Source organism: Gobio gobio, assembly GCF_949357685.1.
Source record: "Gobio gobio genome assembly, chromosome: 8".
In the NCBI taxonomy this organism is placed as follows: Eukaryota; Metazoa; Chordata; class Actinopteri; order Cypriniformes; family Gobionidae; genus Gobio; species Gobio gobio.
The window spans coordinates 28,143,742-28,170,208 of NC_137114.1; the positions used below are offsets into that span (position 1 = coordinate 28,143,742).

A 26,467-nucleotide genomic window follows, 5' to 3' on the forward strand; every position below is an offset into this window, starting at 1 on the left:
ATTTGTAGATATTCAGTTTTTACTCTTCATCTGGGCTTAGATTATCACGCATTAAACCAAATCCACATTCATATTCATGTGTAGTCTGGTGATCATGCATTTAATGAGTAATTATTAGTGTGTGGCTCAGCCTGTGGTTTCATCTTCTGTGGACCCAAACATGTTTCAGATCAAATAAACTGGGAGAGTATGTGGGGCACACAGTGGGCTCTGCAGAGCTAGACTTGCTTGATTGGCAAGAATGAATGGAAGCGAGGGACAGCCCACCCCTGTGTTCAGTTAGACTTGTTACAAGGTTTGTTTTTCAAGTTTTTGCCTCACAAAAGGATTCTCAGTGGAGCTGAAATAATGGGCTGAAAGTTTCAAGAATGTCTAAAGTGAATGGAAGGGAAAAAGTGCTGCAAATTCCAGAAACTAGATTAGCTGTTCATTTCAGTCAGTTAGTCAGTCAGCTAATGTGCATGTTCCATGACTAAAGAAATACATTTTAGACATCAGAAACATGAAAATGAGTTTGAGAATATTTTGAGATGATTTTCTTTGTTCACGTTGACATTGTAACTTCCTATGAAGAAGAAAATCATAATTAACCATGTTGAAAACTTTAAGGTAGTGCAAAATTCCTGTTTCCCGTTTTAACTCCAACATCATGACCGGTGCAATATTATGGTCTTACATTACAGCTAGATAGAATGTATCTGTACATTAAACAAAGAACAAATGAACAGAGGTACAGAAAATGTTCAGAAAATATTGATAGTCAGCCCCATAATTTATTTTCTGTTAATAGTCTATAAGATTTGCAATATTTTGTAGTCCTGTTACCACAACGCCTAAATACTGTTTAAACTAAATTGTGTGATTTTATAATTTTTATAATTTAGTCAAATAAATAAATACATTTAAAAAAAGTTAAAATTGAAAGATAAAGGAAATAAAAGGACTCGTCAAGAATGCAAAACAGGGTTGCAAAGCCTAAATAAAGCTCACACATTTGGGGTAAGTAAGATTGTTGTTTTTAAAAGAAGACTCTTCTGCTCACCAAGGGCCTCATTTATAAACGTTGTTATAAATATATTTTAAAATGTAATTTATTCCGGCATTTTCTTCATCATTACATCAGTCTTTAGGGTCACATGATCCTGCGTGTGAAAAATGCATTTGAGAATATTGAAATGAAAATAAGGAATGGAAAGAGGGATTTATCACCCCTGGCAGATTTCTATCATTTCTGTCATTTTCATCTGTGTCAACATTGAAAATGTTGTTCATATACACTCACCTAAAGGATTATTAGGAACACATGTTCAATTTCTCATTAATGCAATTATCTAATCAACCAATCACATGGTGATTTAAGCAATTTTGAGCGTGGCATGGTTGTTGGTGCCAGACGGGCCGGTCAGAGTATTTCACAATCTGCTCAGGATTTTCACGCACAACCATTTCTAGGGTTTACAAAGAATGGTGTGAAAAGGGAAAAACATCCAGTATGCGGCAGTCCTGTGGGCGAAAATGCCTTGTTGACGCTAGAGGTCAGAGGAGAATGGGCCGACTGATTCAAGCTGATAGAAGAGCAACTTTGACTGAAATACCACTCATTACAACCGAGGTATGCAGCAAAGCATTTGTGAAGCCACAACACGCAGAACCTTGACGCGGATGGGCTACAACAGCAGAAGACCCCACCGGGTACCACTCATCTCCACAACAAATAGGAAAAAGAGGCTACAATTTGCACAAGCTCACCAAAGTTGGACAGTTGAAGACTGGAAAAATGTTGCCTGGTCTGATGAGTCTCGATTTCTGTTGAGACGTTCAGATGGTAGAGTCAGAATTTGGCGTAAACAGAATGAGAACATGGATGCATCATGCCTTGTTACCACTGTGCAGGCTGGTGGTGGTGGTGTAATGGTGTGGGGGATGTTTTCTTGGCACACTTTAGGCCCCTAAGTGCCAATTGGGCATCGTTTAAATGCCATGGCCTACCTGAGCATTGTTTCTGACCATGTCTATCCCTTTATTACCACCATGTACCCATCCTCTGATGGCTACTTCCAGCAGGATAATGCACCAGGTCACAAAGCTCGACTCATTTCAAATTGGTTTCTTGAACATGACAATGAGTTCACTGTACTAAAATGGCCCCCACAGTCACCAGATCTCAACCCAATAGAGCATCTTTGGGATGTTGTGGAACGGGAGCTTCGTGCCCTGGATGTGGATCCCACAAATCTCCATCAACTGCAAGATGCTATCCTATCAATATGGGCCAACATTTCTAAAGAATGCTTTCAGCACCTTGTTGAATAAATGCCACGTAGAATTAAGGCAGTTCTGAAGGCGAAAGGGGTCAAACACAGTATTAGTATGGTGTTCCTAATAATCCTTTAGGTGAGTGTATATATATATATATATATATATATATATATATATATATATATATATATATATATACACACACACACACATACACCTCATCAAGGCTGCATTTCTTTGATCAAACATACAATAAAAACATACTGTGTAAAATAACTACTTTTCTGTTTTAATATATTTAGAAATTTAATTTATTCCTGTGAAGGCACAGATGAATTTTCAGCGTCATTTCTCCAGTCTTTAGTGTCACATGATCCTTCAGAAATCATTCTAAAATCAAGAAACATTTCTTAATATTATCAATGTTGAAAACAGTTGTGCTGCTTAATATTTTTGTGGAAACCGTAATATATATATATATATATATATATATATATTTTTTTTTTAAATTGTTTGATTATTAGAATGTGCAAAAGAACAGCATTTATTAGAAATAGAAATAGCATTATTTGTAACATTATAAATGTCTTTACTGTCAATTTCGATCAATTTATGCATTTTTCCTAGCTGAAAAAAACTTTCTGACCTCAAATGTTTGAATGGTAGTGCACTATATTATATTACAAAGGAAAAAAGAGAGAAAATGTATCTAATAATCAAAATGATTCTACGAAAAAAACATTTCCATGTACTTCACTTCATTTGTTATATACACACACACACACAAATCTCCAACTATTTGTGTATGCTACCTTTGGGTTGTCAGAGCAAGCCCCCCATAATTTGCACCCAAATGGGAGACTGTAGTGTACCCTAGCTCTTACACTCTTCACATTTGTTGTGTACTCATAAAGACAGACAGGAGCACAAACAGGTAATGCTTCTCCAGCCAACGAGCCCTGCTCTCTCCTCTTAATGGAGACAAACTACCAGAATAACTGCCACACACTCTCTATATTTCTTTCTTGTCTCTAGCACTCCGGTCTATCTCTGAGAATAAAAAAAGTGAAAGATGTGCTTCGACTTGCGTCTAACTGCTTTCTATTTTCCCACCAGGTTCCCCCAAGTCTTTGAGCCATAAGAGCTCAGAGTACATTCTGCCACAAGTACTTCTGTCATCAAGGGGATGTAACGCCACACTTGAGTTTTCGCTTAATCCTCTCACAGGTAAACGGCGGGACATTTTTGCCGGAGGAATTTTGCGCTCAAAGAGTTTTTAAACAGAATGTGAATAAGGTATCAGTGGTAGAGCTTTCCAGAGAATGAAGCTCCTGGAATAGATCTCTACCCTTTTTTTTTTGTTGGAACAATGGCAGCATGAAACTGTAGAATACATTTTTCTTCACTTCGCCTGGAAGGAGGGCAACATGGCAAAGCCCTTCTACAGGCTTCAGCGCTTTTTACGACGGACTCAGCTGCTCTTCTTCTTCCTCGGTGTCGCATACATTATGGCTGGAAGTGTTCTTCTTCTGCAGAGACATGGATTAGTGGTGTCACAGCGTGGAACGAGCAGTTACTTTCCATTGCCGTCTTTGCCATCTCCTCCCAAGTCCCTGGAGGCGCCTGCCCTCCGGACAAGTTATGGAATAATGGGTGCACGGCTCAACGGCAAGAGGGTGGGATACCAAAGCGTTTTGTCCAACGACAATGCTGGACCACAATGGCTGACCTCACGAAACCAGGAAATCCGACATCTGAGACGCCGCTGGTTCCACAGCCTCATGTCCGAAAAGGAAGCATCCAGAGTGGAGAAAGTTCTTCCGAAAAGAAAAATCCGACACAAAGGTGAAAGTCTGTGCTAAATGAGCTGTGTATGTTTCAGGATGACAAATTGGTTGTTTATGATAATTGGTTTATTTTCTCAATTATCTCGATTCCAAGCTGTGCTGCAGAATCTTCCCATCTGTTTGCAATGGAAAAAGGTCACGTTCTGAATTTGTGATGCGATTGCTATTCTTCGGTCAGGCACGTACATCGGCTGCTTTCTGGATGACGCCAAGGACCGGGCACTCAAAGGGATGATGTTCTATGACTTCCGGAAAATGACCAGCACCTTGTGTCAGGACACCTGCACGGAAAGGTATGTGATTAATACACAGTATAGTTAAATACACACAGCTTTTGTTGTAATCGCAGAGCCACCGAAAAGCAGATGGACATCTGTTGCCTAGAGGCTCCTTTGTGCTCATCTTAAATCATGAAATAATGAAACAGTGTTTAGGGAAAAGAACATGCAGTGTGAATCCCTGTGCCAGCTGGCAGAGCTCATGCTGGGAATTGGATCAGGCCCAATTAAAGGAGCGCGGCTCTGGACCTGGGCTTCGCTAATGCTGGAGGAGAAACATCTATCTGCCGTGATGGAGTATACACTTTCTCTAGTTCTTAGGCCGATAGATAATTGACCACCAGAGAACAAGTGTGAGGCAGACTGACCTCCTGTAATTACCCCCAAAGTTTCAGAGCTTATTTAATTACTTGGGTGACATTTGCAGTGTTCAGGGGGAATCCAAATAGTCCATTAGAAAACATGAAACCTAACATGTGCTAGAGATGATTTTCTTTGTTCACGTTGACATTGCAACATGAAGAAGAAAATAATAACCGTGTTGAAAACTTTAAGGTAGTGCAAACCTCCAAACCTTCCGTTTTACCTCCAATATCATGACCTGTGTAATATTATGGTCTTACATTACAGCTAGATAGAATGTCTATGTAAATTGAACAAAGAACAAACTTGAAAAAAATAATAATTACAATTATATATATCATCGATCATATATCAACTATCATTAGTTAACATGAACTAACAATGAACTGCACTTATAAAGCATTTATTTATATTTTTTAATGTTAATTTCAACATTTACTAATGCATTATTCAAATCTTGTTAACATTAGTTAATGCACTGTGATCTAACATGAACAAACCATGAACAGCTGGATTTATATGAACTAACATTAACAAAGATTAACTAATGCTGAACAGAGGTGTTCTTCATGGTTAGTTCATGTTAACTAATGCACAAACTAATATTAACTAATACAACCTTATAGTAAAGTGTTACCAAAATTTTTAGTAAACATTGGGGGGAAAAAATAAATAAAAGGAAAAGAAGAATGCAATGATGCAATGATGCAAAACAAGGTTGAAAAGCCTAAACAAAGCTCAAAAGTTTGGGGTCAGGAAGATTTTTTTAAATGTCTTTTAAAGAAGTCTCTTCTGCTCACCAAGGCTGCAATTATTTGATCAAAAATACAGCAAGTATTTTATAACATACTGTAAATGTCTTTACTGTGTCCTTGCAGTACTAATACTTTTAAATGGTAGTTTATCAAACATATCTAAAAGTTATCACATAAAAAAACATGGGATCAGCCTCTAATGCTTTAAAAATATGTAATAAGACATCATATTTATGGAACCTGCCAAAAGTTAATTATATCTGAGAATACATTTTCCTTAATACTCTATGACTGCTCAGATCGAGAAGGATCTGACATCCCAGCTCAGTATTATCATCTACAGATAGGTGACAGGGAGAAAATCTTCTCCTGCTCTGTGTCTGCTGGTACATGTCTGCTCAGACTGAGCGATTAATTCAGAGCACAGATTAACAGTGAGCATGTCCCTGGCTAGGTTGCCATGGCAGTGCCAATGCCATGTTTCAAGCAGAGGATCAGGGAAACAATTTGCAGAGGGGCTCAGGCTAATACCTGTTGAGCCCTACACCAACATGCTTGAATGGAATCGTGCTGCGCCTTTTTGCAATCTCCAAAAAAAGTCAAGAGGGCCAGAGGACAAAAGCTTTGAGATGGAGCATGATTGTTGTGGTTAACACGATCATTAGCCAACTTGCTATCAATGTAATAGAACAAAATTATGATCGTTCCATCTAAAAGTTGAGTTGGAGATGCATGCAGGAGCTTCATGGACAAGCTCATTACTGTGAGATAGCTGGCCAGGTGCTCTGCAATCGCACCCTGAGATGGGATGTCACTACAAAGTGGCTTAGTCTAGCACCACAGGATATGGAAATGGTGAGACAGATGTTTGGCTCAGCAAGCTGGCGAATCACCAGCTGGTAACCCCCTGGGCTCACAGGCCGGGATGGACAGTGAGATGCTGGACTTTAGCAGAAGCCCTACTGGGTCCAGGCTGCATTCAAGGGTTTTAGTGTGAGTTACTTGTGTACGGCTTTTCTGGAAGACTAGTGTTTTTGAAATAGAAATATTTTGTAACATTATAAATGTTCTTACTGTAACTTTTGAACAATCCCAAAACTTTTGAAAAATACACACATATACACAAAACTGTTTTCAGCATTGATAATACTAGGAAATGTTTCTTGAGATGCAAATCATCATGTTAGAATGATTTCTGAAGGATCATGTGACACTGAAGACTGGAGTAATGATGCGTAAAATTCAGCTTTGCCATCACAGGAATAAATTACATTTTAAAATATATTCAAATAGAAAATAGTTCTCAATATTTTTTATCTATTAAATGCTGCCATTGTGAGCATAAGAGAATTCCTTTAGAAACATAAAAAAATTATATATACATTTATTAATTGTATATAATATAGTTTTCGCTATAAGTATTCATGCTATCCAACCTTGGTGGCTCGCTTTTTGTGAGTATAATTAGATTTTCAATGTTTTGTTTTACTCAGCGGGTACCAGTTTGCTGGCCTTGAATATGGGACCGAATGTTACTGTGGCAACCGCATCACAAGCTCTCGGATGAAAGAGGAGGAGTGTAACTTGGATTGCAAAGGCGAGAAGGGCTCAATCTGTGGAGGTGTGTCACGTCTGTCCATTTACAAGGTGGAGGAGGTTCTTCCTGGCCAGCGGAGATGTGAGTGCTTGAAATAAATTGACTTATTCTCTGGACAGAACTTCCCACCCTGTCATGCGTAGCTTTACCAGTGCATTGGGAAGCATACAAAATGAATATTAAACATTAGTCATACAAACATGCAAAAACACATGCGTCTCAAAGTCTTAAAAATGAGCATGCAGCTCTCTGGAACAGATAAAAGCCTCTGCAATATGTGCACAAAAATGCAGCTTAACTGGAAGAACATAGTCTTGACAATGAAGGTCATGGATTAGATTCCTAGAAAACACACGCACTGATTTACAGTTTTCCTCAGTCGCTTTGGTACATTTCTCAGATCAGAATTGAAATTCTCAAAACTACCTGTTCAATCTTCACATCATTGTGTCACTTGAGCACATCAAAAAAGCTGTTTCTAATTTCTTTGAACAAGTTTGTCATGTTGATCAAAATGATTATTATAATGGGTTGAATTGTCTCACCCCGCACAACATTTAGGCATTAGTTCATAGCACAAGTCTTTACATGCAAAATGGTTGAACAAGATGTCATAATATGTCAAGCATATTTCTATACATTTCCATTAGACTTTTTTTCTAAAGATATCCGTTGAGAATGGCTTTTGCAGGTAATCCATGGTGTTTTGCTATTAGTACAAATTGTTTTGAGAAATGCACTTACTGTTTTGCAAATGTCGAGGATGATTCGATAAATGTACCAAAGCGACTGAGAAAAACTGTAAAAAAGAAAAAGTATATAACCTTGCTTTTGGTGAAAGCATCTTGCAAATGAATAAATGCAAATATGAACACGCATATTTGGATTTGGATCAAAGCATCTGCCAGTTGAATAAATGTAAATATCAATGCACATATCTGCAGTTCCTACCCGGTGCTGCTTCTGCAGGTAATTCACAGTCTGGCAGTGGAGCTTTGATGTGGCCATATGTTTGAAACTGGTTCCTTCATCAGTCTCTTCCATATGCTGTTGGACCTCAGAGTTCAGACCCAATGTCCCTCTGCAGTTTCAGGCCAACTGGATTCAGCCCAGCATAGCACTCACAGACACAGCTATTAAGCACTGACCATATGTTTTGTGGCCTAAATTGAAAATGCTATCCATTGTACCAGAAAATAATGTCTTGTTAAGAGGGATTTGTGCATTGTTCGGGCTGTTGGTTTTAAGATGTTTATGTAATGCAACAGAAAAGCCATGAAGAGGTCTCTGAATGATTGTTTAATTGTTACGCTAACTTTGCTAAAGATTGTAAATGTGAAGGAGACACCAGTTGCAACGCTTTAAATGTCTTCAATGACATTCAGAGTTATGACACAGTAAAGTTCCATCTCTGCCTCATAATTGTATAATTTTCTTCTGCTGTCTAAAGTGGGTTGTCAAACGTAAAGGTATTAACGGTAGAAGTTGGTACTTTTCTGCAGTACTGAGTATAGAGTACCAGGTATATTCGGTGCCGGCTGATAGACGCTGCTTTCAAACAAGGCTTTTGTCAAAGGTTTCTATTTACATTGTGTTTTTAGAAGTGTTGAGCATTGTAGCCAATCACAATCATATCTGTTGGCCTATCAGAGGTGCTAGTCAGTAAGAAAGCGCACAAGGTTTTGTTTAACGTGAACCGCACATTCATGAATCCTTTCATTATAACCAACAAAGTGTAAACATGATGTAAATAGGAGATTCATTGTACAAATAAGACAGCTCTTAAATACAAGTTTAGTTTTTCATGCTGCTAAGAACACTGCAAAGTTTCTGGATTGACAGCCGTATTTAAATGCACGATTGAATCGGAAACTGAGACGATTGACACTGATAACCAATGGATGAGACAAAACAGGGACAACAATTTTACTTAATTCAGTTTTTTTTTTGCTCTGATACCGAAATTGGTACTGAGAACCGCAAAATTGTACTGGTATAGGTATAGACTGCTGAAATTTTGGTACCGTGAAAATCCCAGTAACTGAGCAGATTGTGAAATACTCAGACCGGCCCGTCTGGCACCAACAACCATGCCACGCTCAAAATTGCTTAAATCACCTTTCTTTCCCATTCTGACATTCAGTTTGGAGTTCAGGAGATTGTCTTGACCAGGACCACACCCCTAAATGCATTGAAGCAACTGCCATGTGATTGGTTGATTAGATAATTGCATTAATGAGAAATTGAACAGGTGTTCCTAATAATCCTTTAGGTGAGTGTATAGTCAGACAAAAAGAGAAAAAACATAATTACTATACATAATATTAATATAGTGTTAATATACATTACTGTTCAAACATTTGGGGATGGTAAATTCTTTTAATGTTTTTGATGTTTGTGATCAAAAATGTAGTAAAAACTGTTAAAATATTATGAAATATTATATAATTTATTCCTGTGATGGAAAGCTGAATTTTCAGCATCATTACTCCAGTCTTTAGTGTCACATGATCTGTCAGAAATCATTTTAATATGCCTGTTTGGTGCTCAAGAAATCAATGTTGCAAACAGTTTTGCCCCTTTATATTTTTTGTAAAAACCCTTATATATTCTTTTCAGGGTTCTTTGATGAATAGAACGTTTACAAGAACAGCATTTATTTGAAATATAAGTTAGTTATTATTGAATATGAATCTAAAAGAGCACTATAGCCTATAGTGCATAGCATATTTTTGAGTGAAGAATATTCTATGCACAATATTCTGCAAAATCAGAACCACTTTTCCACACTTGTATCAGTGACTTGGGTCTGCCTTGTTTTTGGTAAAGCTGAACAGTCTACCTCCTGTCTTAGTTCAGAGACTCATACGAGACCTGCAGGTCTTCGCTGTGCTATAGTCTGTTTTAATAGTGCTTTGTTTGATGTTTTCGTGCAGCTGTGTCTCATTTACGGCTCACACAAAGAAACCTGTGATCCCTTCAAACGCAAACGGCGGTCTGCGGGGCCTCTTCATTTATTTGGAGAGGCAAACAAAAGCCCTGGGGTTTCGGTTACAGAGTGCTTGTTTACTCTGCAAAGGTGACAAAGTGTCATGAAGGCCTTAAATCACAGTATCCACTCGCATCCGGTGTTTGTCCATGCTTTTAATCAGTTTCTCCACTGGTTTCCCTTTCATTGCTGGCTGGAAGTTAGTTGTGGGGAGCACTGGGGATATTTTGGGACATAATGAGGCTGAAAATTCAGCTTTCCATCATGGGAATAAAGAACTTTTTTTATTCAAATAGAAAACTTTTAAATTACAATTTTAAATTGTAATATTATTTCACTATATTACTGTTTTACTTTATTTTTAATCAAATAAATGCAGCCTTAGCGAGCATAAAATACTTTTTTTCATATCAAAAACAAAAATAAAATCTTAAAGCATTTTGAATTTTATCAAATTCATTCTTCTCCTTAGATTCAAAAGCACCTGCTAAAAGAAACATGCAGCTGTGCCTGAAAAGGGTTTGGAAAAAGCTGAAGCAACTTCAATTATTTATTTATATTAGATAGCGTAGTTTCCTATTTCTGTGAAATGTGGCTTCTTTGCTGTTCACTCATCATTACCCATACTATCTCATTCCTTGAACTATTTGAAATTTCTTTGAAGGTCTATAAGGTTTTCTTTTCCTTATTTTATATTATACTTAATTACGCATTCACTGCAGCATTCCAGTTCTTAGAGCAATGATTTGAGTGTTGGCACAAAGTCTTGTTCCTAAACAATTTTCTCCTGTCAATCAGCAATCTTCTTTATTCTTCTCTGCCTTTAGACAGGAACGTGCGCTACCGGGGGTGCTTCAAAAATCCTGACAAGACCACAGCAGCTTCCCTGGCCCATGCTGTCCAGCCCAACCTCACCTCCCAATGGTGCATTGAGACCTGCATGGATCAGGTCTGACTTTATTGACTGTATATAGATTCATTCGAATTGGATATGGTCCACTTCAGTTGTTTCTCTTCTAAGTGCACCGATATTTTTCCCACAGTCTTCTGAACACAATCTGCTTGTTTAACCTTTAATGTGTCCCTAAAGAGCACAAATTCACTCTATAATCAGTCCTCTACGCCACTTTATCGCCTTGATTGTGGTATAATTTGAGCCCATTCTATCAGATGGTCATGCTTTGTTGCACTCCAGCGACATGTTAAATTGATTTATCATCGTCTTTAGCTGAGAAGCTAATTGCAGTGCTTGAGAACGTTTTCAGAACGTTAACTCAAAATAGTTTTAATTTGAAGTATGGATGGAGAGATGTAGGGGTCGGCTCTTGGTGTGATTCATACACATATTTACTTTCTCTCATCAGGAGTTTCCTCTGGCCCTGGTCAGGAAGCCCGACTGTTTCTGTGGCTATGCCACCCCTCGCTTCACTCTTCATGAGCCAATGAAAGAGGAGCTTTGTGTTGGGGAAAACAGCAGTCTGCCTACCCAGAGTTCTCATCAGCTCTTTCTCCAGGTCTATCAAACACCTGTTCAAGGTAAGACTCTGTGGATACCTTCTCATTGGTCTTAATAATTACCTCTGTGCTCACATTTCCCTACTCGGGCAGTGTATTCTTCTCACTTAGAGCTCAGCCTTGAGATGTATGCTAGAATTAAACAGGGCACCTGCTCCTTCAATTTTAAGATTTTCCTTTGGGAGGTCATGGAACAATGTAAAAGTAAATACCCTTTTCTGTAAACTTGGTTATGCTAAACTTTCCAACAACACATAATAGACTGAGACTGCTTGAAAAATAACAAGCAAGACTAAAAAAGTAAAGATTAAAAAATGAAAAAGTAAAAAAATTGGGTTAGGATTTCTGCTGAGTGCACATTTTGTGAAGGGAAAGAGCGAACAAATTAATGAATGAGTGAATAAATAAAATCATTTATTTGATCAAAAATACAGTAAAATTAATATTGTGAAATATTAATACAATTTAAAATAAATGTTCAGAATTCATTGATTAACAGAAAGTACAAAAGAACAGAATTGAAGACTTTTGTAATATTACAAATGTCTTTACCAATTTAATGAATCCTTGTTAAATTGAAGTTAAAAAAATCACAAACTTTTTACATTTATCAAATGTTTCCTCTATCTAATACCAACTAGCAATAGGAAGAAATAGCAGCAACTTGGTTGTATTGAGCTCTCCTCAACTTCCAGTTGCAATAGGAAATATGTCAAGACAAGAAAGGAAATTGTAAACAGTTGTTGTTAAAAGGTTATAAGGCTATGCAGAGCTGTAGGTCCTACACACAACCAGAAAAAGAACTGCATAATAACAAAAATGACACTTTACACTTGACAAATATAATTCATTTAAGTCTGGCAGAAAATAACAGTTTTGTTCATATAGTTACTTACCTTCTATAAGTGCCAAATATATATATATATATATTTTTGGTCCAGATTCCAGATGCACAGAAAAGAAGTTTCTACCTGAGAAGTCAAGCTCACTAGTGGCTTTGTCCAGTTTTCCTGGTGCTGGGAACACCTGGGTGAGGCACCTGATCGAGCTTGCCACAGGCTACTACACAGGCAGTTACTACTTTGATGGCACCCTCTACAATAGAGGTAACACTATCACAGCTCTATCAGTGATAATAAATCTTACCATTTTAAATGACTGCATGCATCATTGCTTGAGGCAATCTTTCCCACAAATCAAGCCACTCTGAAAAATATTATTGCTCTGACACTGGATGAGATGCATTTATCATAATAGCATCCTATCTTTTCTCTCATGCACATAAACAGAGACTCAAAAAAAGATGTCTCTAATAGAAATTGGACATTTAACAAAAGTTGAATCTGCCCCCGCAACATCATGGTATATAGCACATACCACACAACTGCCATTGTCAGAATTACAAGTTCTTAAATCAATGATATTCCATTCCATTCAAATTATATTCCATGATTTTTATTAATTTGGGAATATTTCAGTTGTAATGGATTCAGTAAGTCCATTCAGTCTGATTCAAATAGTAACTCCAGGATTTGTGGGTTTTTGGAATGATTCATTATAAGGACCCGCTCTTAAAGGTCCCATGGCATGGCATTTTTCTATTATTTTATAATGTTTCCTGAGGTGTACCTATATTGTTAGTATGATTTTTACATCATAAAATGTCATAATTTAGAAATAAAAGGCATTTTTTCTATACTGATGTTTGCCCTGTGGCTGAATGCCCTGTTTCAAGGGACGTGTCTGCTGCGAGACTTCAGTAAAAACGCCCACTGTTGTGATTGGCTGACATCTTTGCATTTGAAATGAGCGGAGGGGGCGTGGTTTAACGAGGTCTAAGAGCAGGCACGAGCTGCTGCCAGAGAAACGGATGGACCTGAGTTCACTTCACATCAGTTCTCAGCGCGTCTCAGTTCAGTGAACTGTTGTAGTTACTAGCATATACTTCAGGTTATTCGTTTATTTCTAGTCGGAGGGGCTGTCACTCATGTCAGAAAGTTAGTAACTTTAGTAAATTAGGGATCAGCGCTGACTCGAGACGCGAACCGTTTAGAACGATTCAGTCCGATTTTGTGAACTGGTTCGACCGGTTCACTAAAAAGAACCGGTTCAAAAGAATGATTCGTTCGCAAACCGGACATCACGGACAAGAGACGGAGCAATTGCCAGAGATGGGACCAAGTCACACATGTGCAAGTCTCAAGTAAGTCTCAAGTCTGAACCTTCAAGTCTCAAGCAAGTCCCAAGTATTTTTTTCTTGGGCAAGTCAAGTCAAGTCAAGTCACAGGCTATGTCAAGTCAAGTCAAGTCAAGTCCTGTAGTAGGTCAAGTCAAGTCCAAGTCAAGTCAGCTTATTATTGTAATCTTACCTGCAGAATCTGATCTTAATAAAGTGAAAAGACAAGATATAAGTAACTGTCAGTAAATTACAATAATTTGGATTTGCATTGTAAATACTCATGTTCAGTAAAATACATCATGGAATCAAACTAAATTGTAACTTCATAAAAATAATTATTTTTCACTTCTGCCAACAGTGTTTTAAATTTAAATGTAAAATGTTTTACATTTTCAACATTAAGTCCATAAAACAAATAACAGCAAGGGTCTCCAACCTTTTTTCATTTGAGAGCTACTTTTTAAAAATGAAAGTCACAGAGAGCTACTCATGTTATATAAAACTCTTAAATAATGCATCATAATTCTCATATTAACAGCTATCCGAACTGTTTTACACCTGAAAGAGTGTAGTAGTAGTTCCAGTAGTCGGTACCAATACCATAAAAATTTGACGGTACTCTGTACCAATTTTGGTACCACAGCAAATTATTTTATTTAAATATTTTTAAAAAATCAATGTTTATTATTTATAATGATAATCATAAGTAAATAATACATAAACATGTAAAGGCTGTATGCTGTTTAAAAGTAAACATTGTTTATAAATGAAAGATCAAGTGAAAAATAAGCAACCATTAATAATTATATAATTAATATTATTTATTTCATAATTATTATTATTAGTAGAGATGTATTATTATTACATAGAGACGTAGCTAAATTTACTGTAGGCTACAATCTGTAGTCAATTTCTTCACGTTAAACCGAACTTTTATTTTGACGGGTTGCCGTGAATTGAATACCTTTGAGTGTCTGTGTTCATGATATGACAGTGGGTGCACGTCTCAATCAGCTCCCTAGTTCAGTCCCATTGACTTGTGTCCTGATCAGTGCCCTGACTACTGAACCAGGAGCTGAATGAGACGCACCCAGTTTTCTCAAATTAATCGGTAAATTGTCATGAAGTGACGGTTTATGCTTTCGTGTCTGCAGAGACTACAAGAGCGAGTGCGCGCGCGGCGCCCGTCATCCACACAGACGCAGAACATGCAGGAGCATTTTGCAGTTTAATATTTACAGACACCAGTAACGTATATATTCGGCTTCAGTCTGGAGCCCTGCGTTTAAATAAACACGGAAGCGACTGAACGCAGCTGCTACGGTGAGCTATTTTTAGAACAGACCCGCGGTCAACTCATGTGGTCCTTGCGGGCGACCTGGTGCCAGCGGGCACCATGTTGGTGACCCCTGGGCTAGTGGCTACTTTAGCTATTATTACATTAGCTAACTACCAACTAACCAGATAACATTAACAAATTGACAAGCACTTACTGGGCAGAATGGCTCTTCAAATGACGGACGAAATTGGAGGTTGTCGTCTGGCTGTCTGTGATTTTTATGTTGCATGTCTTGCAACGCTGTTCGTCTTTTGCCATCTTGCGAATAATTGTTGAAGCCGAAAGCGATGACCCTCGGTACCCCTCCGGCTGACATGTTGATGTGATATCTGATCTAAGTGGGCGTGGTGTGCGTACAAGAGGGCATGACTGATGATAGTGTCGTGATCCAGTCATGACAACGCTATTCTCAGCCTGCGCTCCAGCTGGGTCAACTTTATTTAAAAAAATAATTTATATATTTTATATTCAAACTGAAAACATGATGTGATTAACACTCAAGTCATTCAAGTCATTGTGTCTCAAGTCAAGTCAAGTCCCGAGTCTTTAACTTCCAAGTCCGAGTCAAGTCTCAAGTATTAAATTTTTTGTCAAGTCAAGTCACAAGTCATAAAAATAGAGACTCGAGTCGACTCGAGTCCAAGTCACCAAGTCACAAGTCCCCATGTCTGGCAATTGCTAACAAAGTTATTTATAGTAAATACTGAGTTGTGAGAGCACTGTCAGCGCGAGTTTATTTTGTTTGTATCTGAGAGTTCTGAATGAACTCAAGTCCCAGTCATACCGAGTCCGTCTTCATCCTTATTCTGCCAACTTTGTAACACATGTAATGTACCATTACAGCTGTCGAGATGAACGAGTTACGAGTAAGTGTTGATTATAGCATTATTATTTAGATATTTTCCTATCATATGAAAAGCGTCAGTGACGCGTGCACAGCGCAAACAAATACACAACAGCGCAGTAATCGAATGTAATCCATTTTATTGTGGGGATAGCTGGCTAGCCTAGCCGGATACCCTCACGCTTACCCCCCTTCTGCTTAATCTCGCGTCGCGTAAGGCGCCTCCGCTGTGGGCAAGATGCAGTACTGGGGGTCGGTGATGTTGAAGGCCGACCAGTCAGTGCAGCCCGAGCTTCGGCGTGCGTGAGGTTTATCTCTAAAGATGTGGCTTTTCCAATGTTGAGCAGAAACTCACGACTGTATGCACATTTAAGAACAGCTAGACGCAACGAGGATGTACAAAAACACTGACTCACTAGATAGAAAACACGAAAACACCGTTCTGTCGGGAGAGAGAGAAGCCGCAGCACGAATAATAAAGTTCTGTGTGAACTTGAATAATTAGCTACACATCAGAAATCCCTGATCACAGATCAGAAGGAACTGAAAAAAGATTTCTGTTTTCATTTGTACATCCAAACACTGAGAAACTGGCAGCATTCACTCATTCACAAGCCATGATCTCTCGAGGACAAAAATAGCACTTTGATGGGCGTGCCAAATTCTCTGGGCGGAGGAAAGGGAGGTAACCATTCCTGTTATGACGTCATAACAGGAAAATTCAAGATCAGCTCATCTGGGCTGCCATTTTCTCAAAGGCAGAGAAAGACAACCAGAACTTGGTTTACACCGATCTAAATTTCTAGCCACTTGGGGACAATATTCAGGCTAGGGGAACTCATATTAATGTTGAAAAACCTCATAACATGAAAATTTCATGCCATGGGACCTTTAAGAGTCATTTGTTTGTGAATCTGACTAAATGCTGTAAGCTATTTAGCGCAGCTCGCATAACGGAAAGATGTCTGTTCTTGCCATTATTTTGTGTTACACAGCATTTGTATCTTATCACATTCAATTTGGAATGCAAATTCAGGTAAAATATAACTATTTTGACATGGGCTATAGATTAATTCATCAGAGCCTCTTACGTTTCTTGGCGTTTTTCTTCGTTTCAAGTCCTTATATATACGTAGTTTATGTATTGTGCATTTGGACACAGATGACTTTCTGTTCTCTTTCAAATGCCAAACTTTATTGAGCATATTTTTGTTCTATTATTAAAGAACTTGACCTGCCTTGAAAGTCACAGTGCCTTTTCAAATCCATCACAGAACCTGACACATTTGCCTGAGGGGAGCCGTGGTGCTCATGCCTGGACTAACAGTATTTTTTGATGCAGTTTTTGGAACGTATATGTTTGGATTCAGAGGTGGCACTGAGCGGTCGCCACATGCAGTTGGCTGTATATTCTAATCCTCTTCTCCTCCCAACTGTGCAGGCTTCAAGGGTGAGAAAGATTACTGGAAGAGTGGACGAACCATCTGCGTGAAGACACATGAGAGCGGCCAGCGGGATATAAAGATGTATGACTCAGCAATACTGTTGATAAGAAACCCCTACCGCTCACTCATGGCTGAGTTCAACCGCAAGTGCGCCGGGCATCTTGGTTACGCTTCTGATCAGCACTGGAAGAGCAAAGGTATTATCAGCACATTATAAGGGGTCTATGACTTGGAGACACACATTTTACTGTATTTTTACAACAAAAAGCTTGTACAATTAATCTTGTAAAAACAATATTACAGGGTTCCCGCAGGGTCTTAAAAAGTCTTACATTTCAAAATCAAAATTTTAGGCCTTAAAAAGTCTTAGGACGTTTTCACACCTGAAAGTCCGCACCAAGGTCCGAACCGAAGTTCATGTTTTGATACTTTTTATATATTCGGTTAGTTTTGGTTTGGTTTCACATTGCAATTATGTGAGCGGACTAAAGAACTTTACATGACGCACTTGCGTCCACTCGTCATCATCTATGTGGGCTGCATCTGGACATTGATTGGTTTGTAAACGGACGTGCGTCTGACGTCAGCGTCTTTGACAAGTTGAATGAACGGACGCATATCGTTGCCACTATTGAACAGTGCGCATTGCTTGACTATTTTTTTATTCGTTACTTTAAAAAAAATGACATTTCAAGCTTTATATACACATATTTCTCATGTTTGTGAGGCAAGTAGCCTGCTGAGTTTGGGTTTATTTGAGACGCGCTCCAGTTCATGTGCAAAGCATGTGATTGCTCCCGTGATTATTGCTATAGACTATTTGCTTCTTATTTATTAAATCCAGACAATTATCTGATTAAACGTTGATTAAAATTAAGATACAATTTATACAGAACGAAATTCCCATTAAAGAAATGCTTTCTAAGCAAAATCATACAAAATTTCTGTCTACTTACATATTGCGCATATTTTCACTTTTCATAATCAATGTAGCCTAGATTGAATTTAAAAATAACATTATAATATTTAAACATAAACAGGAACTTCCTGTAAATGGTCTGAAAGTCCGAACCATACAGAAAAGGCTTTCACACTAGAAACGAACCGAACCTTTGTTCAGTTTGATCCGGACCGAGACTACCTCTTTTCGTCTGACCAAATTTCGTCTGTTTGGTCCGGACTGTGGTACGGGGGAGGTTTCACACCTGAATTTTGATTCGGACCAAACTGAAAAGTCCGAAAATCCGGACCAAACAAGGTAGGTGTGAAAACGCATTCACTGAAGTATTGAGTTCTAGGACTTAAATCATTTTAAACAGGTCTTAATTTTCCTACGTCCATGAAACGCTACCTCTATTGCTCATTGAAATGCTCTCACAGCACTTTAGAGTGTGTGTGTGTATGTGTTTATTCCGGGGTGTTGTAGTTCTTTCTTTCGCTAGTCCAACTATAGTTCACTGTATTACAACTACAAATGAGACCAACATGCATCATCTTATATTGTAGGCTATCAGCTTTCGTGTTATTGTCGCGAGTCTCTTTTGGATTGTACCACAGACACATAAAATGGATTTTATACTTCAGCTAACAGTTCTCCAGTTCTTGACCAAATAAAAGTATGATTTGCCTGATAGCACTAAAAAAAGAGTTAATAAAAGCGATGTAAACCACAAACTCAATTCGATACTGACACACAGACCGTTGTCAGACTGGCTGAGTATACCAAATGTGTTCTATTTCAAGGCTTATTGCCCTTGAATGAACAAGTACACACATTATTATGCCTATGTCCATATTGGCGGTTATGTCATGTGTAAAAAAGTGTGGGACGTGTGTCAGTATTGGATCTGCGCATTACTTGTAGGTCTTAAAGTGAAAGCAAGTGTCTGTGTCGTTAATGTTAAACAAAAAACAACAACAGGGGAAACAACAAAAAGTAGCCTACCTAAACTTAAAGCACTCTTTGTATCTGTATCTTTATGTTGTATTTATTTGTCCTATTGTCATTTGTTTATGAGTTCTTATTTTATTACTGACTATTTACTTGAGAACTTTTTACTTATATTAAGCAACTGCTTATTGCTGTGGTTTACTTGTAGGATTTTGGTCATATTTCCCACCCTAAGCGATCATGTTATTAAAGGTAGATAGCACACCATTGGACCAGCCTCTTTTTGCTCATGCATTTTGTTTGTTTTTATTGCCATGTGTGATTATTGATGGTAAATGTGACATCCTAATTATGAAAAAATATTTCTGGAAATGACCACTACAAAATCAGTCATTTTGATAAAAATAAAAAAAATCACAACAAATATTATATATATCATATATCAGTGAAATCCTGGTGGGATTGAACTACAAGGAAGTGCAAGTTTACTAATACTTTGTTCAATTTGAATAAATTAATTTGCTTTGCAAGTAATTTTGTGATTCTGCATTTCCTTTTTTTACTTTTTTTTATTGCGTGATATAGGTCTTAAATTTAATTCATAATGGTCTTAAAAAGTCTTAAATATGACTTAGGGCGTTTTCACACCTGAAAGTCCGCACCAAGGTCCGAACCGAAGTTCATGTTTTGATACTTTTTATACATTCGGTTAGTTTTGGTTTGGTTTCACATTGCAGTTATGTGAGCACACTAAAGAACTTAACATGCCACTCGTCATCATCTATGTGGGCGGCATCTGGACATTGATTGGTTTGTAAACGGACGTGCGTCTGACGTCAGCGTCTTTGACAAGATGAATGAATGGACGCATATCATTGCCAGTGCGCATTGCTTGACTATTTTTTATTCGTTACGTTTAAAAGTGGACATTTCAAGCTTTATATACACATATTTCTCATGTTCGAGAGGCAAGGTTCTGCTGAGTTTGGGTTTATTTGAGACCCGCTCCAGTTCATGTGTAAAGCATGTGATCGCTCCCGCGATTATTGTCTGCTATAGACTATTTGCTTCTTATTTATTAAATCCAGGCAATTATCTGATTAAACGTTGATTAAAATTAAGATACAATTTATACAAAACGAAATTCCCATTAAAGAAATGCTTTCTAAGCAAAATCATACAAAATTTTGTTCAAAATTATTTCTGACTTTCTGTCTTCTGACATATTGCGCATATTTTCACTTTTCATAATCAATGTAGTCTAGATTGAATTTAAAAATAACATTATAATATTTAAACATAAACAGGAACTTCCTGTAAATGGTCTGAAAGTCCGAACCATACAGAAAATGCTTTCACACTAGAAACGAACCGAACCTTTGTTCAGTTTGATCCGGACCGAGACTACCTCTTTTCATCGGACCAAATTTCGTCTGTTTGGTCCGGACCGTGGTACGGGGGAGGTTTCACACCTGTAATTTTGATTCGGACCAAACTGAAAAGTCCGAAAATCCGGACCAAACAAGGTAGGTGTGAAAACGCCCTTAGTGAAACCTGCAGATATCCTGATATTAGGCTGGTAATATATAGCGCAAATCCTTTATGTAATTCTCACCATCCTACTTTCTCCTCTTTCTAGAGTGGCCAGAATTTGTGGGTAGTTATGCCTCCTGGTGGGCTTCTCACGTATTGGACTGGCTTCGTTATGGAAAGACACTTCTGGTGGTGCATCATGAGGAGTTGCAGGAGGCATTGGTGCCCACATTACGATCCATCACTTCCTTCCTCAATACCAGTGTCAGTGAAGAGCGTCTTCTCTGTGCTGAGTGCAACAAGGATGGCCACTTCAAGCGCTCAGGTGCACGACGGCCCACCTTTGACCCCTTCACCCCAGATATGAAACGGCTGATTGATGGTTACATCAATACTGTGGACCAGGCACTCAGAGCCAGCAACCATTCTGGCTTGCCACGGGAGTATCTTCCAAGATGATAAGCCCAGAACTAGAGTACAGAAGTTGTCGTCTTGCTCAAGTTTCAATGCTACTACCATGTCCAGGAGTTGTTTTGATACGTTTATTTCCTCACATATTGAGGTCGAAATTAGAGATTGCCTTGTTTTAACGGTGATCTGTAAAGGAGAACAAAGTTCAACAGTGTTGAGAACGTGGTGAATAATTATAAAGATTATGTTTGACAACTGCAGATTTGAAGCTCAAAAACATATCTAGTCAGAAGCAAAATAAGTTCTCCTTCCTCCTTTTGGAGGAAACACGAGTGCTTAATTACACACTACAACTACAGTCAACAAGAGGCCTAATAAACAAGAGATGTAATTGCTTATGAACACATCTGAAATGTACTGCAGACGATAATGACATGTCGATCACAACATTATCATTTTATTACTATACAGTGACTTTTTTTTGTAGGGACCATTTACAGAGCTGATATCAATGGATGTAATCTATTATCATAACAGATGACATGGAATTAACCACATATCGAAGACCAGGGGGGACCGAATGTTATCAACTGAGAAGAATCAAGTATTGAATAAGTCATTGGTGAACCAAATGTGAATATTGAGAGCAACGTGTTTATGGTGGTTACGGCCCTGATAGGGGAGAAACGGAATACTCTGTCATGAGGAAGAAGAATAACAAACACTTTTTCCTTCCAAACCTTCAAGATCAAGAAAATATGACATGGAAAACAGACTTAGCATACATCAAAGTCAAACGAGTAGTGACTGTCCCCATCCCGCTAGATTCCTTCAGAATGAAAAGGAAGCTTCAGCTGGACTAGACAAGACTTGCCTTGCGGAATGACGCTAGCCTGATGCTAATCCTCCCAGAGCTGATTAGCACGCCGCCAGCATGCTCCAGATGTGTCTGGATTAAGCGCTGGTGTAATACTCTTTTGCACATTGCCAAACTGGGATCAGCTGCAAATTCAGACAATGTCACTGTAGTGCTGGTGGCAGGAATCCCACCGGGGGTCTGTTTCTGTAGAGTTGCTCATTGAGACACAAAAGATCAATCGGTTAGCGCCATTCAGTGTAGGCTAAGTCAAAATTTCTCACTGTTAGAGTTTGATCCATTATTTAATACCAGTGATTAGGGTTACATAAAGCGGGAGTATGTAACTTTAAACAAAATCTTCTCTCATCTGTCATTGGTCTAAAAAAAAGACAGTAACGCCCCCAAACTCACGTCATTGGTTGAGTCAGTGTTGCTATGCTGGACTGGTTGGGTTGTTCGGAAAAAAAAAAAGAGCAGTTTAATAGTGCCATAGCCATGCTGTTTACACTTTTTGGGTGAATCAACTAAGCTGTTGATTCACCCCAAAAAAACTAATTAATGTACTGTTATAGTATTTATTTAAATTTTGAATTCGATTTAATTTTAGCTACGTTTTAGGAATTTAGTAATTTCGTCATGCGTTTTATATATATATACTGAAGTACTGAAAAAATTATTAAAACTGAAAAGGAAATAAAGGTAAATAGAACTATATATATATATTTTTTTTTTTCAGTACTTCAACTTATTTCAGTAGGTTGCCAAGGCATCATTTCTCATTTTAGTTTATATATATATATATATATATATATATATATATATATATATATATATATATATATATATATATATATATATATATATATATATATAAACATTTCAGCTTTATTTCAATTACTGGAAACCATTTTAGAATGTTTTTAAACCATAATAAATGTAGTTTTAGTTAACATTAACAACACTGCTCCAAACTGCCATGACTTTCTTTCTTATCCAGAGCACAAAAGAAGACATTTTTAAGGAATGTTCAACCGTTTTTGTCCACACAGTTTAGTCAGTGGGGTCCAAAATATTACTGGAAATACCTTTACTGTGTGTGTGTGCGTGCGTGCGTGCGTGCGTGCGTGCGTGTGCGTGCGTGCGTGCGTGCGTGCGTGCGTGCGTGCGTGCGTGTGTGTGTGTGTGTGTGTGTAATGAAACACATGTTGTGTGTTCCATACAATGAAAGAAATTTTGGAGTGAGGGTGAGGGTGAATAAAAGATTTTAATTTGTGGTTGAACTATCCCTTTAAGCCTTTATTAACTACAAGTTACATTATTTTGGCCCCAAAGGATTCTTAAAAAGAGATATACATCAGTAAGCTTAACACAAGTATAATTAATGAGCCATATATGAGGTTTAATGAAATATATCAGATTTCGCTTTAGGTTTGTTCTATAAGCCTCTGCCATGGAGAATAAAATGCTGTGCGCCTGATATGAATTATAAATGAATTCCATTGCGCCCCCACTGTGATTTCCTGCAGGCTTGGTGCTGAGGTCATTGTGTCTTGCCTGGAGAACTGTGACAGATTAATGTCTGAATGAAACAGAATTTTATTTCCATGCACAACACTGCAGTATATGGTGCACATATGCGCTACATCGATACGTGTATGCCTTTTGTGTGCGTGTGTGTGTGTGTGTGTGTGTGTGTGTGTGTGTGTGTGCACGCAGAATGTTCACGTTCATGTTCTGGTGCCTCATTCCATTAATTGTATTCACTGAACTTTCCACAGAAGCAAATAGGTTATATTTCTGCCCTCCTAGAGCAAAGGAACAAGAGGCATAATGAGCTCAAGTCTTTTTTGATTTTCATAAACTCTCTTGACATCGGTCAGATTCTGTGACTGCTATTCACTTGAGCGGATGCCATTGAGAGGGGCCGGCCCCCAAGGTTTGACTGCTGTTGTGAAAACACAATGAATAAAATTCATGATGCAAGCCGGTGTCTTTTTTCATCTTCTCAGAAGTGGTGACAAAAGATTGTTTGAGAATATTAAGTCACTTGAATGTTTCAAAGACTCGCGCTTAAAATATTCAGAGGAAAATAAATCTGACAGATGCCCGGGAGACTAAAACATCCTGAATTATTTGTTCACCGTTTACTGAGCAATGTGAGCAGGCATTCATTGCTTTACTGAATCTACAAGAATTAACTAACATAATATCCAAACCTCAGGATTAAACATGGCAAAAACGGTTCTTTAAAAGCTTCCTTTCCTATGTTTTGTTGCTTTTTTTAGAAGACAGGGTGCCTGCATCTGTCTTGCATCACTCTTTAATCATATTTTTGTTCCCTCTGCTTGATCATTGCTTTGAGCCCCCTCAGAGCGCAGCAAACAATAAAAGGCCTTGCTGTTCATTCCCTTGTGTCATTTGAAGCTGCAGGCAATCTGTCTTTTAAATATGGCTACGTGGCTCTCTCATGGTTGCTGAAGTTCAGTGCAGCTGACTCTTGCCCTAACACATGTGTATGTACAGTTCAAACATGTCTGAGATGAGAAGAACTGTGGCAAGGTGTATTTGCCAAAGCATGAAAATACATATTCTGTATGGTGACAGAGGCTGGTAGATTTTAAACCATATGTATTTGTGATGAATCCAATCATAATTTTACAAAGATAAAGCAAATTTCTAAAATTCCAGTGATTTTATCAAAGGTCACATGTTCAGCTAAAAACCAAAACACTGGTTGAAACTCTCTTCACATCCTATAGCAATCAATAATAGTGGTCTAAATATTAAAACATGAAGCCTACATACACTATATTGCCAAAAGTTTTGGGACGCCTGCCTTTACATGCACATGAACTTTAATGACATTCCATTTTTATTCCGAAGGGTTTAATATGGAGTTGGCCCACCCTTTGCAGCTATAACAGCTTCAACTCTTCTGGGAAGTCTTTTCACAAGGTTTAGGAGTGTGTTTATGGGATTTTTTGACCATTCTTCTAGAAGCGCTAATTCATCTAATTCATCCCAAAGGTGTTCTATCGGGTTGAGGTCAGGACTCTGTGCAGGCCAGTCAAGTTCCTCCACACACAACTCGCTCATCCATGTCTTTATGGACCTTGCTTTGTGCACTGGTGCGCAGTCATGTTGGAACAGGAAGGGGCCATCCCCGAACTGTTCCCACAAAGTTGGGAACATGAAATTGTCCAAAATGTCTTGGTATGCTGAAGCATTAAGAGTTCCTTTCACTGGAACTAAGGGGTCAAGCCCAACCCCTGAAAAACAACCCCACACCATAATCCCCCCCCTCCACCAAACTCTGCACTTGGCACAATGCAGTCAGGCAAGTACCGTTCTCCTGGCAACCACCAAACCCAGACTCGTCCATCAGATTGCCAGACAGAGAAGCGTGAATCGTCACTCCAGAGAACACGTCTCCACTGTTATAGAGTCCAGTGGTGGCGTACTTTACACACTGCATCTGACGCTTTGCGCGGCCATGGAAACCCATTCCATGAAGCTCTCTACGCACTGTTCTTGAGCTAATCTGAAGGCCACATGAAGTTTGGAGGTCTGTAGCTATTGACTCTGCAGAAAGTTGCCGACTTCTGCACACTGTGGACCTCAGCATGCGCTGACCCCGCTCTGTATTTTTACGTGGCCTACCACTTCATGGCTGAGTTGCTGTTGTTCACAATTGTTTCCACTTTGTTATTGTAGCGGTTGTTCCTCTGCGTTGTGTTTAAGTTTTGATGATGATGATGATGATAATAAAAAGGATTTTTCCATACAAATCTGGTTTATCAAAGGCGATTTAATTTTAGCACCTGTGTGATAAAACAAACAAACAGACAGGCACTGTTATCAGCAACTTTATCTTAGCCATGCCTCTCCTCTCCAGTGTCATTGCAGGAAAGAGCAACACACACACACACCTACACATTATATATAATAGTGATAGTATGAGTAATACACATTCATAATTATAAAAATAATAATAATACATTTAAAACCCTCTCATTCTTATATACTAATAATACAAAACAGCATTACTGTGTTTCTGGAATTCATATTAACATACCTGTGTGATAAAATACACAAACAGACAGGCAGCTACTTTCTCTTAGCCATGCCTGTTAACCACAAAATACATGTTAAGTACACCATTTAGTTGACCACAAAACACAATGAATACCATGTACAAAATATGTGAATAGACTAAAATATATCTTTCGACTACAAAATAGATTTACGTATACATACATGTCTTTGTTTATACATATAGATCTATTATTTATCAATTTGTATTTACCCATACATTCTTATATATATATATATATATATATATATATATATATATATATATATA

The 26,467-nt window shown here is 38.2% G+C and overlaps 1 protein-coding gene across 1 annotated transcript in view; it reads left to right on the top strand.

Moving 5' to 3' along the window:
- wscd1a (WSC domain containing 1a) overlaps nucleotides 1-21,293 on the top strand; it is a gene marked incomplete at its 3' end in the record, with an annotated part of 35,489 nt that extends 14,196 nt beyond the window's left edge. Inside the window, exons 2-9 of the mRNA XM_079823110.1 lie at nucleotides 3,376-4,104; nucleotides 4,285-4,399; nucleotides 6,996-7,180; nucleotides 10,916-11,037; nucleotides 11,453-11,624; nucleotides 12,545-12,709; nucleotides 17,407-17,607; nucleotides 20,941-21,293. Coding sequence (XP_079679236.1) covers nucleotides 3,687-4,104; nucleotides 4,285-4,399; nucleotides 6,996-7,180; nucleotides 10,916-11,037; nucleotides 11,453-11,624; nucleotides 12,545-12,709; nucleotides 17,407-17,607; nucleotides 20,941-21,293 — 1,731 coding nt within the window. The 5' untranslated portion in view covers nucleotides 3,376-3,686. The remainder of the gene's footprint in view (nucleotides 1-3,375; nucleotides 4,105-4,284; nucleotides 4,400-6,995; nucleotides 7,181-10,915; nucleotides 11,038-11,452; nucleotides 11,625-12,544; nucleotides 12,710-17,406; nucleotides 17,608-20,940) is intronic.
- Between the last annotated feature and the right edge of the window lie 5,174 nt (nucleotides 21,294-26,467).